The sequence below is a fragment of the Oryx dammah genome, unplaced genomic scaffold, assembly GCF_014754425.2.
Source record: "Oryx dammah isolate SB20612 unplaced genomic scaffold, SCBI_Odam_1.1 HiC_scaffold_5, whole genome shotgun sequence".
NCBI classification, from domain to species: domain Eukaryota; kingdom Metazoa; phylum Chordata; class Mammalia; order Artiodactyla; family Bovidae; genus Oryx; species Oryx dammah.
The window spans coordinates 78,366,910-78,382,726 of NW_024070189.1; the positions used below are offsets into that span (position 1 = coordinate 78,366,910).

The window sequence follows — 15,817 nt, forward strand, 5'->3', positions numbered from 1 at the left end:
CATGTCCGACTCTGTGACCGGACCCCATGGGCTATACAATGCATGGAATTCTCCAGGCCAGAATACTGGAGTGGGTAGCCATTCCCTTCACCAGGAGATCTTCCCAACCCAGTGATCGAACCCAGGTCTCCTGCATTGCGGATGGATTCTTTACCAGCTGAGCCACAAGGGAAGCCCTCAAGTTTGAGAAGCACTGACTTAAGCCACCCTAACATTTCATCTGAGTTAACAACCATGAACTAGTCTCACTTCTTTCTTCACCGTCAATTCTACCATCCCACGTTTCCATCCCACTTTTCCAAGTAGGCACAAAGATGTATTTTTAAATATAAAGTTGGACTTCCCTGGTAGATAGTGGATAAGAATCTGCCTGGCAATGCAGGGGACAAGGATTCAATCCCTGATCCCAGAAGATCCCAAATGCCACAGAGCAACTAAACCAGTGAGCTCCAACTGCCAAGCCTGTGTGCTGCTGCTGCTGCTGCTAAGTCACTTCATTTGTGCCCGACTCTTTGCGACCCCATAGACTGCAGCCCGCCAGGCTCCTCTGTCCATGGGATTTTCCAGGCAAGAACACTGGAGTGGGGTGCCATTGCCTTCTCCGAAGCCTGTGTGCTACAGCTACTTAAACCTGTGTGCCGAGAGCTGTTGCTCCACAAGGGAAGCCACCACAATGGGAAGTCTGAGGACAGCGATGACAAAGAATAGCGCCTGTTCTAGCAAAGCAGTGAAGACCCAGCACAGCCAATAAATAAATAAATAAATAAAATTATAAAAAATGCAAAACAGACCCTTTTATTCTCTGTGGAACCCCCCTAAGAATACCCCATTTCACTTAAGATATAAACCAAACTCCTTTTTGTGGTCAATAAAACCCTCAAATGAGTTGGCCCCTGACAACCTTGCCTAGCTTCATCTTTGCTCTCCTTCACCCTGGCTCACTCTGCTCTAGATATGAGAACTGTGAAACCTGCCAGATTCTGTCCTGCATCAGACATTTGAGGATGGGCTTCCTTCTTCCCAGATCTCCACAAAACCATCTTTTATCCTATGTTTTCCCCTCAGGAGAAAGATGAGAATTGTAATTCTCATGTTACCCTCAAGTAGTTGTCTTATCCTCAAGTCTTGGCTTAGGATGTATCATTGCCATGATGAGGCTTCTCATCTGTTCTCTGTTCCATCAGAGCAATTTGCATTTTGTAATTTCTCATCCATCTGTGTACTTGCCTGCCTGTCGGCTTGCCCTCTGCAGACGATGATTATGTCTGTTTCATTCCCCTCGGTACCCCTAGAACCGTGTGCACAGAGAACATTCAACAGATGTTTGTAGAATGAATGGACCCTGTAAGAGGCTTTTAACATTCTACCAGTTACTTTAGCACTTCTGAATAAGTATTACTCTATTCTTGTATCTCTTGCTTATACTGCAAAGAAATTGCCATCTTTAACCAGTTGAAGGAACTGGCAGCTGAATTCAGAACTAATTCTCGGTGATAAGATGACTCTAAATTTAGGCTGATGCCACTAAAGATAAACAAAGTAGGGAGCTTCTTCCACTCAACTGTTTCTAAGAAAACTTGTTATTAAAAGCCATTTTACTAATGTTACGTCATAGTCAGTGGTTACCAAAATCTATAGACAGAGTGTACAGTTTGGGATTTAGACTAAAGTGAATCTGCAATGAGTACAACCAGGTTTTACTACTGGTGTCTAGGATTCCATTGCCCACATGTGACCCAAATAGAAAAAAAAAAATGTGAATCGCATGTGTAGGGGATGCTTTTCATTTTGATAAGGCAGTTCTGTGGTATTACGGAAAGAAAGTTGAAGTCCAGGAATCTCGGTCCTTGTTGAGCAGTCAGCATAGTGTGTAATTTTCCACATAACGCTTAAAATTCTCTGAGTTCTCATTTATTTTCAAGTGAGAAGAACAGAGGCACCAATCACCCTCTGCAGTTGCTGTGAAAACATCTAGTGAACTCATACACTTGCCTTGTAGTCAGAAACATAGGAGGTTTTACACCAACATACTGTGTTAGCAATTTAAAGATGGAGGACATTTTAGGAAAGTTCTAATTAAGAAACAGCATTTGGAGAGGTTTTTTATTTTCTGATAGTTTATAACAGTGCCTGAGAAGTGTGTGCTGAGCTGCAGTAGACAGGGGGGCGCGTGGTGCTGCTCGGCTTTCTCCTGGACGAGCCTCTGTCTGCACTTTGCTACATTCCCTATGCCTGCCCTGCTCCCTCCACAGCCTTGTAATGGAGAGCTCTGCCGGGGGCCTCATCAGCTCAGGTGGGCAGACCCTAGTGAAAAAGGGGGCTGCAGGCCAGGCTAGTTCTTCCTCCCATTTCTCCACCCTTCCAGACCTTTAAGTGCTTCCCCCTCAAAATGGGACCAAAGTTCACACAGTTACCACTTTTTTCTGAAAAATAGAGTTCATTTAACATTTAGTTTTAAAAAAGTGGGAGAACACTCTTGCATCCTAAAGATGTGTACACCCTTTTCTCTTCTTGAATCTAAAGCTGTATTCCTAATGTGGGTGCGTGACTTCATACGGAGAAAACTTTACTGATGGCATTCTGGGAGCCAGCCATCTGTTGGAGCTGTCGAGTAGAGGGTAGAGGATGGGGGTTTTTTTTCAACCCCCATCCCCTCCCAACCCCCTGTGTCTCTTGTTCTCTTAGCAAGGAGCAGTCTCTTGATGTTTCCTGGCCTTGACAGATCAGCACTGTAAAACATCGCCACCTTCAGTTAAAACTGGTAAGCGTGGTTCTGAACTTTACAGAAACCATGCTGAGCAAGCTCTTCCCTGTCTCCCCTGTTTGCTGAGCCTTTGTACCACGCATGGATGTGTATCTCTCTCTACAACTTAGCACTGAGAGAGAAAAAAAAAAAAACAGGAAACCTGGTAATGGGCCTAGAGTGGATGCTGCTGCTGCTGCTGCTAAGTCGCTTCAGTTGTGTCCGACTCTGTGCGACCCCATAGATGGCAGCCCACCAGGCTCCTCTGTCCCTGGGATTCTCCAGGCAAGAATACTGGAGCGGGTTGCCATTTCCTTCTCCAGTGCATGAAAGTGAAAAGTGAAAGTGAAGTCGCTCAGTCGTGTCTGACTCTTTGCAACCCCATGGACTGCAGCCTACCAGGCTCTTCTGTCGATGGGATTTTCCAGGCAAGAATACTGGAGTGGATACAAGAGTTAATCCACTCAAAAGGTTTTGCTTATGTCAGAGTAAAGGTCAACATGCTTTCCTATCTGACTCTTTGAGACCCCATGGAGTCCACCAGGCAAGAATACTGGAGCGAGTTGCCATTCCCTTCTCCATGGAATCTTTCAGACCCAGGGATCTTCCAGACCTGGGGATCAAACCTGAATCTGCTGCGCTGGCAGGAGGTTCTTTACCACTAAACCACCTGGGAAGCCCTTTTAGGTAACAGAATAACTAAAACCATGTACTTTCTTGGGAATCACCCATTGCTCTTTTATAGGAACCATACTTTTAAAAGGTTCAAAGATTTTAAGTAGTAAAAATATTATGTCCCATTTCATGATAGAACATACCTCTTTGGTGAAGAAGTCTTTTCTATCCAGGTAGTAAGGGATTTTGAATATTCCTATGAGTTTTCACCCAACAAATAGATGTGTGCAGATGGGGCACAAAGTGATGTGAGCAGGTCTTGACAGTTCAGGGCAGGGCTGAGAATTATAAAACTGGAATCTGACACTTTCTCCAGCTGCTTGGTATCAGCAGCCACTTAAATTCAGGAAGTTGAGAACCAAATCAATGCATCTTTTCCATTAATATTTTAACATCTCAATGTGAATAAATCTTTGGTTGATATTTTTATAAGAAAATCCTCTGTACTCTCCTCTCGGCCTCACAGCACGCTCAATAAAGGGTCTGTGGCACCAGTGAAAGGGATGAGCAGACAACTCCATGGGGACGTTCCAGAAACATGCGTTCCTCACTTCCCCCAGCTCTTCCCAACATCATGGCCTGATACAATACTCCAGATTCAGAGTTAACCCTTTCTTAGGTCAGGTTCTAGACTAGTCCCCATGGATGGTACAGAGAGCACTCTGCTGCTGCTGCTGCTGCTGCTAAGTCGCTTCAGTTGTGTCCGACTCTGTGCGACCCCATAGACGGCAGCCCACCAGGCTCCGCCGTCCCTGGGATTCTCCAGGCAAGAACACTGGAGTGGGTTGCCATTTCCTTCTCCAATGCATGAAAGTGAAAAGTGAAAGTACAGTCGCTCAGTCGTGTCCGACTCCTAGCGACTCCATGGACTGCAGCCCACCAGGTCCCTCCGTCCATGGGATTTTCCAGGCAGGAGTACTGGAGTGGGTGCCATCACCTTCTCTGAGAGAGCACTCAGCAGGTAATCTTCAGTCAGGCTCCGTATCCTCCTTTGTTTGCCATGAGATGATGTAAGTCACCTGTCACCACTCTCTGGAACTTGAAGTGTTTTTGATAAGTGGGCCCACGATGAATTTCATTTACATTGGATTAAGGAAACTTGACTCTAGCATGGATGCTCCTGATCTTTCATTGATATCCCTCTCTTAGGTATAGAAGTGGAAGGAAATGGCCTCTTGGAGAACTTCGAAGTCATGTCCTTGAAGATGCCTAGGTTTCCAGTAGATGTGAAGGGCATTGTTGTGTACATGTTAAGGCAATTACACTAAAGCTGATTGTTTTGTTTCTCAAGGAAAATAGTATTCCTTTACCTTTTAACAATAAATAGCAAGAAAACAGTATTTTATCATAAAGATACCCCCTTTCTCTTCTTGATGTCTAAAGCTAATTTTCTACTATGGACACATAACTCCATATTTAGAAGTAAAATAGACATTTTGGGAGCCAGCACTGACGTTCAGTCTCAAAAATTGGATCCACCGTTGCAATCGCAAACTGTACATTATCTTCCTAAGAAAATACTAATTTATCAGTCCCAAGAGCCAAAGAGTTGTTCTGTGTCAGCAATCAGTTTAGCCTCATAATTATAAATTTGTGAGGATCTGTTGAAAGACATGGATCCAGAAGAATTATAGTGTTTCATAGTGAGTCACTCAGAATAAAGAGCCCTGTTATTTGTAGACATTCCATACAGTCATAGAAATTTAGAGGTGGGTCAGGTCTTAGCCATCATGTGTCTAACCCCTTTATTTTACAGATGAAGCAATTTTGGCTTAGAACTTAGGAAATACTTGAAAATAATACGTAGCACATCTTCAATAGCTTTACCAAGACTGTCTGAAATATTCAACACATTCAGTGTGTCCAAAATGTGGGCAAGGGTGACTCACTGTGACAAGACTCATATGTATGTAGTTTATTTGCATCTTTGGTCTAGCATGTTCCTTTGTACCTTTGTCCCCCCTACCCAATGCCCTCTCTCCTCCCTTCATTCATTTATTCACTTTTAAAAAGTTTTAGTCCTTGGTCCCTATATCTGTGACATGCTGTGCTTGAGAGAGGGCTATTATAAACAGATTGGTTCATAACCAGTCTTTGACTTTGAGAGACTCTCAGTAGAGAAGGTGAAACAGTTGCTTAAGTGACTTGTTGAGTCAGAGCTTTATAAATGCCTGACTCTCAGTATGGGCAAGTCTATCTCAGAGCACTGAGAAGCAAGGGACAACTATCTGGGAAAGTCAGAGGAAGTGAACCAAGGAGGTAACACATGAGGGGAATCTTGGCAGATGAGCTTCCATAAAGGCAGCAAAGGCATCATGGGACAGGGGTACTCGCCACAAGGAAGGGAAATGAAAAAAGGATATGGGACATCCAGAAAGGGTGAGTTTAGCGATGGAAAGGCAGAGGAAAGTTAGTGCTGTGGGAATAATGGTGCTGAGATGAGAAGATAAATTAGAAAATAAAGAATGCTCAAGAATTTAGCTACTATCCTGAAAGTAAAAGGTTCATCAAAACTTAGTTGTTCAAGTATTATTTCTGCAACATGGGTACATGTAAAGTTTTCTCTGCCATTTTTGTTTTATCTGTAAACCACTTGTATTATTATTTTAAAGCTGTTTTTCTAAGACCACTTATTTTTAGCATATTTGTTTTTAAGAGAAACTTTAGGTCTGTGTCATAAGTGGAAAATCAGTGTCATAGTAAATTCAAGGACATCATTAAAATGGGATAGAAATAAAGTGTTTCTGTGAACTCTTTGCTTATGAAAGTCTCTGAGGTGAAAGCCCACAGTCTCATTATTCTGAAAGGAGTTTGTAAGTTTGGGGGAGGAGTTAAAGTCATTGTAGCACCTAACTGAGAGTTCTTAAATTAATTAAGAAGAAGAAAGAGTTGAAAAGTGAGAAGCTTGCTTGTTCTTTAAATCATGGGTATTTAGCATGGTTTCTGTGCACTGGGATATGCCTCCCCCATAGTGGGGGAATATTGTTTTAGGCAGTACAAGGCCACCTCAAAGTTTCTAAATTAAGAAGTGACAAAATCATTATCTGAATAGATCAAAAAGGAAAACCTCAGAAGTAGACAGAACCCTGCACAGACTATGGGAAGGTCTCAGTGTGGTCTAGTCAGTGTGATAAGATGAAGCGAGGGACCAAATTAGAGAAGGATTGAGGATCAGGCCACAGTAAGACTCGCTGCCTAAGGGGTGAGGGGCAGGGATCATAAAAGAGAAGGGTCCACACATAAGCGATATCATGTGATATTTGTCTTTCACTTACTCTACTCAGTATGACAGGCTCTGGGTCCATCCATGTCACTGCAGATGGAGTTATTTCATTATTTTTATGGTTGTGTAATATTCCATTGCATGTATATACCACATCTTCTTTATCCATTCATCCATCAGTGGACATTTAGGTGGCTTCCATGTCCTGGCTATTGTAAATAGTTCGGCAGTCAACGTTGGGGTACGCGTATCTTTTTGAATTATGGTTTTCTTCAGATATATGCACAGGAGTGGGATTGCTGGATCATGAAATCTAAAAGAAAAATAGTAAAATGAACTTATTTACAAAACAGAAATAGAGTCACAGATGTAGAAAACAAACTATGGTTACCAAGAGGGAAAGGGAGGGAAGGATAGATCGGGAAATTGGGATTTGACATATACACATGTTATATGTAAAATAGATAGCTACTAAGAACCTCTTGTATAGCACAGGGACCTCTACTTACTACTCTGCAATGACCTATATGGGAAAAAAATCTAAAAAAGAGTGGATATGTGTATATTCACAACTGACTCATTTTGCTGTACAGCAGAAACTAACACAGCATTGTAAGCCAACTACACTCCAACATAAGTTAATTTAAAAAAAGAAATAGAAAGATCAGTGATGCCTTGGAGGTAGTTTGCTTGGGAGCCAGCATACATAGTCATATGATTCAGGAATACATTTAGAGAGGATGGAATAGAGAGAGAGTGTGTGTATATGTTGGATAAGGAAGTGGAAAGGAGAAAGCAGGCCAGTGTGGAAGGTGATAAAATCCCTGGATCAGAACATTCTACTTGTTACACATACCTGTGTGACGTGGGCTCATGTTAGATGCTTGTTGAAGACATGGTGACTTGTAGATGGTCAGCAGGCAATTGGAAATACCCTGCTGGAGATGGGAGACATTCCAAATGCCAATTAGATTAGGAGAGGGAATTATGGCGTATAAATCAGCCTCAAATGCACTTCCATTTACCTACTGACCATTTAGAAAATGTGTGCCATAATCAGGACTGGTTTAAGGTATATTTTATATGTTTCCTTTCATAAGATGTTGAAAATGAATCCACTGTACCAAAAAGCCACTGAGAACCTACTCATATGAAGGAATTTCCTGGGTGCTTTGAGGGATAGAGAGAAATTAGACACAGACTGTGTTCTTACAGAGCTTGTAAAGATCTCATAAGATAATAGATCAAATTTTCAGAGATTTAAAATTTAACATGTGAATTGTTTATTCATGATTTCCAGGAAACAAATTTAGCCTCAAAGTCCTCCTAGTAACCACAGTTGGTCTGATCTTCGTTTCCATGCATTATAAGAAATTTATTATGGTGTTGGCATAGAACAACAGTATAAGTGGAATTTTTGGTAGACTTATCGAATTGGAAGTGAAAATCTTGTCAGTCATTAAAGGCAATGATGTTATGCTTAAAATGCCCATTTTCCCAGCTTAGGAGAAAGAAACTAATTGAGTTTTATCTTTTGTATATAAACAAAATTTTACTTCTCAGACAAGTATATGGTAATAAATGAGAGCATTCTCATGAAAACTTGTCATCTAATTCATTTTTTCTAACTGGGTTTTTTTTCCAGGAAGTCAAGACAGGAACTAAAAAGCACAGATTTCACACTCGGCCTAAAAAAAAAAAAAAATCATAGGTTTGAATAAGGAGGACAACAAGCCTAATGTTGATGCCCTGTCTTCAGTTTCTAGGCTCTTCTGTGGAAAGAAGTGTTTTCATAAGATTCAGACAGAATTCATTTCCATAGAGCATTCTTAATGGCCCCTGTCAGAAGAAAACAGCTGGGAAACATATGGTATCCATTTCCCTGTATCACTTGGAAAAAATTTCACATGTAAATAAAGCCAACATAAAAGAGTAGCCCTTTGAACCCACGACCTTATATGATACATAAATACATTGGTACAATGCTCTCGTTGTACTGGCCCACTAAGTTATGTGGCTTGAAAATTTTTTTATTACATCCTGAGATTCACATTATCAAGAAGTTCCAAAAACATGAAGGTAGTTGGCAATATATTAGCAAATGCTGTCCCTAATAATAAGTGTATATCTCAGAAATGTTAAGGAATATATATATATTCTACTATAAGCTTTTCAGATAATTGATGGATAAAATTAAAGGCATATTTACATATTATAAACTCTGTGTCCACTGTTTCTCTGCTCTTTTTAAAAAGTAAGTAACCATGTGTTCTTGAAAGGAAGAGTTAAAGGCTTGGCAAGAATTTCTGGCAGGCATTAATTTTTTTAGCTTTACATTTTATAGGGCAAAAGGACATATAAAGGATAGAAAGACTTTGAAATTTATAATGGACCAGTTGGAATTAGTCTTTGCCTTTGCATATTTACATTTCATAAATAACTAGAAAATCCAGCTCTCGTTGGTGATTATCGCTCCTCTGAGTTTATTAAAAGGACTTTCGTTCCCTGTGAAATTAAGCTGTGAATCCTTCAGAAGGATGCACTTTGGACATTTTTAAAGAAATTAACTGTGTTGTACAGAGTGAGATGCAAACTCAGATACTAGCATTTGTTAATTGTCTGCTCTGTGTCAAGAACTGTATACATGTAAGAACCAGAATTAGCTAAAGCCAGAGGAGCAGCAGCTTAAGAGCATCTAGATACCTCCCTTCCCTTCTGGAGTATTCTCAGTTAACACCTGTTTCTTATTAGACAGAATCCTGGCCTCACTCCACAGCCGACAGTGTTCTCGTAGGTTTCTGAAAGTCCTCAGAGAAGGATTGCTTTGTGCAAACCCTCTGAGACCACAAGCAAAGTTGTGGTCCACTTGGGGGGAAAACTCACCCACCAATAGGTATCTAGCATTCAGGCTTAGAACGCTCTCATTCTGTTTTGACTCCGGAACTTATCGGAGTCCTTTGAGAACACATTGTAGTGGGAAGAAGAATGGCCAGGTCTAAATTTGGGGAACTTTAAATCATTTGTATGCTACTTTCACCCCAAGAATCAGTGATAGCAGCGGCTATTGCAGAAGTTACAGTCCCGAATATACACTCCTCTCAGGTTCCTTTGGTTTTTGGTTGTGCTGTGTGTGTGTGTGTGTGTGTGTGTGTGTGTGTGTACTCAGTCACTCTGTCATGTCCAACTCTTTGAGACCCCGTGGACTGCAGCCCACCAGGCTCCTCTGTCCATGAGATTCTCCAGGCAAGAATACTGGAGTGGGTTGCCATTTCTCCCACCCAGGGAATCTTCTCGACCCAGGAATCGAACCCCCATCTCTTGCGTCTCCTCTGTCGGCAGATGGAATTCTTTAACACCGCACCACCTGGGAAGCCCATTTTTGGGTTGTGCTCACTGGCAAAGAACAGACACACACAGGTGCTTTGGTTGAAACACTTCCCACCCGCTGCTGTTCTAGAAGAGGAGACAGAGATGGGAGATGCCGAGTGGGAAGGATATCCTGAAACCTCACCCCTTTGGTGGAGGATGGTATAAACTAAGTGGGAAAGGAGTAAGTGTCCATAAATCAGTGGCCTGCAAGTTACCAGGGTGCAGGGTCATCTGTCTAGTCAGAGGACTGTCCCAGAGAGGAAGCTGTATCATCGAGGCCGAGGGAGGAGGCCATTGCTCGGTCAGCCTCTGAGGGGAGGCAGGGGCAGCTGGTCATATGAGGCTCCCTGTGGAAGGAGGTGGTGCTTACCTTTCACCTCTGATGTGTTGCTGTTTAACTTGACACGTCATCCCAACCAGACACTCAAACACAGACTATACAATCTTTATCTAAACTCTGCACAGAAATGAGAAGGGGGGGCGGAAATACTAGCCTGCCTGCTTCACCCTCCCTTTGCAACTTCCTCCTGTCATTTCCAGCTTTCCAAATGATGGAGGGCAGCAATGACTTTAAAAGAGCATGTTCCCTTGTGGCGTGGCAGTGTGTTATGTTGCTGGTCATATGCCAGAAAGCACTGTCAAATGCCCATGAGCTGTGGTTGACTTGGATACTAATCAGTCTAGGGTGGGATGAACTCCACTGTGCCTTATCTCCCACAGTCCAACCAGTCCTGACCATTCCATGCCTTCCTGTTCTTTCCCTGATCCATCTAACAGATCACCTAGTGAATCACTCAGTAGTTCTCAGTTTAAGTTTGCCCAATATTAAATCATTTACCTCTTCTTTCTCTGAGACTTCATGAGCTCTAAAGGTATTCCTATGTGTGTGTGCACAAATGCAGGTACACACCTTCTCTCCCTGAATTAGTCTGGAAGTTTATTAAATGCAAAGGATCCTATCCTCCAATTCTGTTTTTCCAAGTGGTGACAAGTATCAACATACTGTTAGGGAGGTGCAACCACTCAGGGAATAAAACAGAGTATCTGTCTCGGTTTGTATTCTTTTGCTGTTTGCTTCTACTATTATTATTACGTGAATTAATTCTGAGCCAATACATGGTAACTTTCTTTCAGCATTCACTGATTTTCAAGGGTAAGTACAAACTGTTTTATGGTCTACATTCTCTCTTAAATTGTTCCTTAATACCCAGACTTCCTTTGAGCACAACTTGAGTAGATCATGTCTGCCTACATGGCCATGCTATTTTCAGTGTTTCAATTTAATAGTCTCCTCTCTTAATTTATTTTAAAACAGTGTCTAGCTCTGGCTGGAATTGTGGTGTCTCAACTCTTATTACAAACACGCAGAAGCCCACAGGAATCGCCGATGTATATAGTAAGTTCCGCCCAGTGAAAAGAGTGTCCCCATTGAAACACCAGCCAGAGACTCTGGAGAACAATGAAAGTGATGACCAAAAGGCAGAGTACCAGAAAGGGGGCAATCCTGACCCAGGCCCCCAGCCCGAGGAGCTCGGCCCCAGAGCTGTCGAGGGCAGCCCCCAGAGGAAGAGCATGGAACCCAGCACCCTGCTGGGGGAGCTGGAACATTATGACCTCGACATGGATGAGATTCTCGACGTGCCTTACATCAAATCCAGTCAGCAGCTGGCCTCTTTCACCAAGGCGACTTCGGAAAAAAGAATTTTGGGTTTATGCACAAGCATTAATGGCCTTTCCGGCAAAGCTTGCCCTACCGGAAGTGCCGAGAGCTCCCCGTCTAACATGACACCATTTTGTGTTCTTTCTCCTGTGAAAAGCCCTCACTTGAGAAAAGCGTCCTCTGTCCAGGACCAACAGAAGCTCTCTCCTGAAGAATCAGAGAGTTCTCCTCCCGTTAAATGTGGCTCTGCTTATGAGCCTGAAAACCAGGGTAAGGACGTCCTACACAAGACCTTCAGTGACCCTCACAGTCGGAAAGTTGACAAGGAAATGGCACCAGACTGCCAGCTCAGGGCCTTCCATCTGCAGTCCTCGGCAGCAGACCCCAAACTTGAGGAGCAGATTGGCGGCATGAACTGGACCAGCTCCCAGGGACCCGAAGAAAGGAACGAGTACCTGAAGAAAGTAAAAAGCATCTTGAACATTGTTAAAGAAGGGCAAATATCTCTCCTGGTGAGTATGAACTAATTCAATACACACACTAACCATCTAGAACTCCAGCTTTATCAACTCCGTTCACCGGTAACAGAATGATGATGCATTTGTTCCAATTTTTGTTTAATCTCTGCTCATGGCTTTAGTTGGGCGATGTGACTTTGGAGTTTTAAAATTAAAAGTTAGGTGGTTAATATAAGGAAAAGCAAATGGCTATAGAGGGAGTATTATTTCAGTTGAACTGTGCATGAATTCAACAGTAATAAGGACATGTGCTCTAAAGTAAAAGCAAAACCAAAAAAAGCCCAGCACTTTAAAAAATATGAATCTTAATGTCTTTCCTTTTGCTTTTCAAATGGTTCCCAATGCTCTCGCTGAGTTATTTGTGGGGATGTCAGTTCCTTGCTGATGGGGAACTGCCAGATATATGAACAGAAGACTTGGACCAGGACGTTTGAAAGCATTTGCAGATAGAGACTTACCCTAGAGCTTGATTGCCCTCTGACCCACACGGAGTTTTTATTTAGTTCCAGGTCTGCATGTCTAGGGAGCATAAAGAAGCTTTTCCAGAGACTCTAGACACAGAGTAACATGATGTAAGAAAAGTCTGTTCTGCTTAGGCTCAGAGAAAACTAAACTGAAATCACATTCCATCTGCCTACATTGTTCTTTCCTGGCTTCCAGACATGGATCAAACAGTAGTAAGCCTGAGCTGACACTGTGGTGTTAATTAAAGTCTCATTCAAGGAAAATCATCACATCTTGGCCATGTGATTCTACTCATGGTAAAGCTGTGCATAGGTAAATGTAATGCACTTGGTCTATTACCACAAATTTTAGAGTTATAATAGGATGATATCATTGAACAATTTTACTAAGTAATTTTTTTCTTTTTTTGTCTCTTGAAAATGTCTTTTCCGTTTCTCCTGGCTCTTCCTCTCTGGTTCATTCCTTTCTTTTATCTTTCCCATGTTTTTATGTTTCCCAAATGATAACAACTCTCAATTTACCCAACAGTCTTTATCAATGAGTCATGCTCAGGGCAATGAACTTCACTCGAGGTGAAGAAACCAGAGTCCAAGTATAGCTTCCAGATGCCCAGGAGTTTGTTTAGGGGTGAAAGTGTCTGGAGGTACCCAGGGGAGCACAGAGTACAGCACCCATCATGAGGCTTGTTGTCAGAGCCAGCTCTCTAAAGCTCAAGGCAAAGCAGATGGTTAAGATAGGTAGTTCATTCATTCAGCAAACCTACCACAGGGAATAAAGCAGAGTCTGGCCCTCAGAACACATAGCAGGAGTGGAGGAGACAGACAAGAAACCTGCTGGTTGCCATGGGTTGTTATAAAGCTGGCTTGGAGCCTCTACAGACTCGTTGACTCATCTTTGTTGCCTGTCTCCCATGAAAGTAAGTCACTTGAGCATTCCTGTGCTTTCATAGCAAGGAATTCTGACTTATAACAACCCCATGACTGTCACCAGGGCTTCTGGAAGTTCATCTCTTCTTCCCAAGGCCCGGAGCAAAACCCCCACAGCTTCTCATTCTGTTTTATTGACTTAAGTTTTCCTCATCTTACTATGTGTACAGCCACACCTAGCTGCCGACAATCTAGACAAAATTCACGACGAAAGTGGAAACAATCTCTTACACGTTGCCGCATCGCAGGGACACGCAGAGTGCCTGCAGCACCTCACTTCTTTGATGGGAGAAGACTGCCTCAACGAGCGAAATGTGGAGAAGTTGACCCCAGCAGGCCTGGCCATCAAGGTGACTGGTGGTTGGGGGCTGGGCCCTCCACATGTTCCTGTCTTGTAAGATTTCTAGTAAACTTAAATGTTAGAGTGGAAAGAGAGAAGAGTGATGTTCCAAGCAAACAGCAAGTGAACCTATTGTTTTTAAAAGGTTAACCATCTCAGTCACTAACTGCTTTGAGATTTTGAGACTATATTCCAATTTAGGGTAAGCATCAAAACAGCTAATAACGAGAAAGGAAAATGATCTGTTGCCATTTTAAGAACTTTTGTTATTTGCGGTCACTGCAGTTTGGATTCTTAACCACCTCTGAATCTATGTGAGGCTGTTTCATTTTTTTTTCCTAATGTGAGTATAAATGAGCAAGATGAATGGGGAATAAGTGTATGGTAAGGCATGCTAGCCTAGCACTCAGAAGGATTTCAGAGAATAAAGTGGACCTCTAATGGATTACATCTGAAGTTGAAATGTCTGCAATATCAGGAGTTCTTTAGAATATCGGTGCCGAGTTTGAGTTTGGCTCTCGCAGAGCACAGTATGTTATCTGTCAAAAACTAGGCAAATTAATGCCGACTGGGATAGAGTTAAAACCTAGAAACAGTGATACAGGAAAATGTTGTCTTTTATAGCACTGTAGTGAGTGCCTCTGTAAAATGTAACACATCACTAGAAGGTTAGCTATTAAACTAAAATTACTTTTAAGATCTTTGGCAAATAAATGTGGAATTCAGTCACATTTATTAAGAAGCCAGAAGTGAAGTTTAGGGAAATATAATACATCTTGTGCTTCTGCATTTGTACTTTGCTTTGCTTAATAGTTATGGCTTCTAAAAGCTGAATAATCATAATTTTTACAAATAGAATTATATTGAAATATACTAGGGGAACTTGCTGGTTAAAGTCTCTTTGTGAATTCACTACGGAACATGTTATATTTGAAAAGCAATTTCCTTCCCTTGTATACCTCTTATGCAAATCTAAATTTTTGTATCTTCAATTTATTTATCATTCAGCAAAGTTTTACATTGTTAAAAAGTTGCTTTCTATTGTGTTTAATGTTACTCAGTGATTAGGTTTTTTGATCCATGACCCCAGTGGATAGATATCATTTTTCTTAGTTGTCAATGATGCTATGTCAAATAAGAGCTGAACTGCCATCAGGAAAAAAGAAAAAAACAATTGTGAGTGAAAATTCAGTATAGTGAAGTTAAACAGTATTTTTGAGTCCACCAGACATTGTTTTAAGATGCTGGTAAAACAAATGTGAATGAGACATAGTCTCTTTTCTTAAGGAACTGATAGCCTGGTGGATAAGGCAGGTAAGTTACCAGTGCAGGACGGTGAATTTAGGATCTAGTCCCATGTCAGAATCCTGTGGGAAGGCAAGAATTGGGTTTGGTAATCAGTGGGAATGTCAGTCATGACTAAAATATTCTTTCAGTGCCAGTGATTGCTGACATCTACCTTGTCATTTTAGTATTTATAAAATACAGTGCTCATTAGTTTTCCTCACTAGTGGTGAGTTTTGAATATATCTTAACTACATAATTGTAGTTAAGTCTTCCCTAGTGGCTCAGATAGTAAAGAGTCTGCCTGCAGTGTGGTGACCCGGATTCAGTTCCTGGGTCAGGAAGATCCCCTGGAGAAAGAAATGGCAACCCACTCCAGTATTCTTGCCTGGAAAAATCCCATGGACAGAAGAGCCTGTGGGCTACAGTCCACAGAGTTGCAAAGAGTCAGACATGACTGAGAAACTAACACACACACATAATTGTATAAAATTTGTTAATTTGTGTGCCCAAATGCTTGTTTTGATGGGAGTAAGAATCTTCGAAGTAGAAAGGTACCTAAGAAATTTAATGGTCATTAAGCTAACCATGGGCAAACTCCTTTATGTTGTTCA

At 41.8% G+C, this 15,817-nt stretch overlaps 1 protein-coding gene across 2 annotated transcripts in view; it reads left to right on the plus strand.

Annotated features, from left to right (window-relative positions):
* LOC120864684 (synuclein alpha interacting protein) overlaps positions 1–15,817 on the plus strand; it is a 164,133-nt gene that overhangs the window by 104,226 nt on the left and 44,090 nt on the right. For both annotated transcript variants that reach the window (XM_040241708.1, XM_040241709.1), the window contains exons 4-5: positions 11,326–12,182; positions 13,750–13,929. In XM_040241708.1, the coding sequence (XP_040097642.1) occupies positions 11,326–12,182; positions 13,750–13,929 (1,037 nt within the window). The remainder of the gene's footprint in view (positions 1–11,325; positions 12,183–13,749; positions 13,930–15,817) is intronic.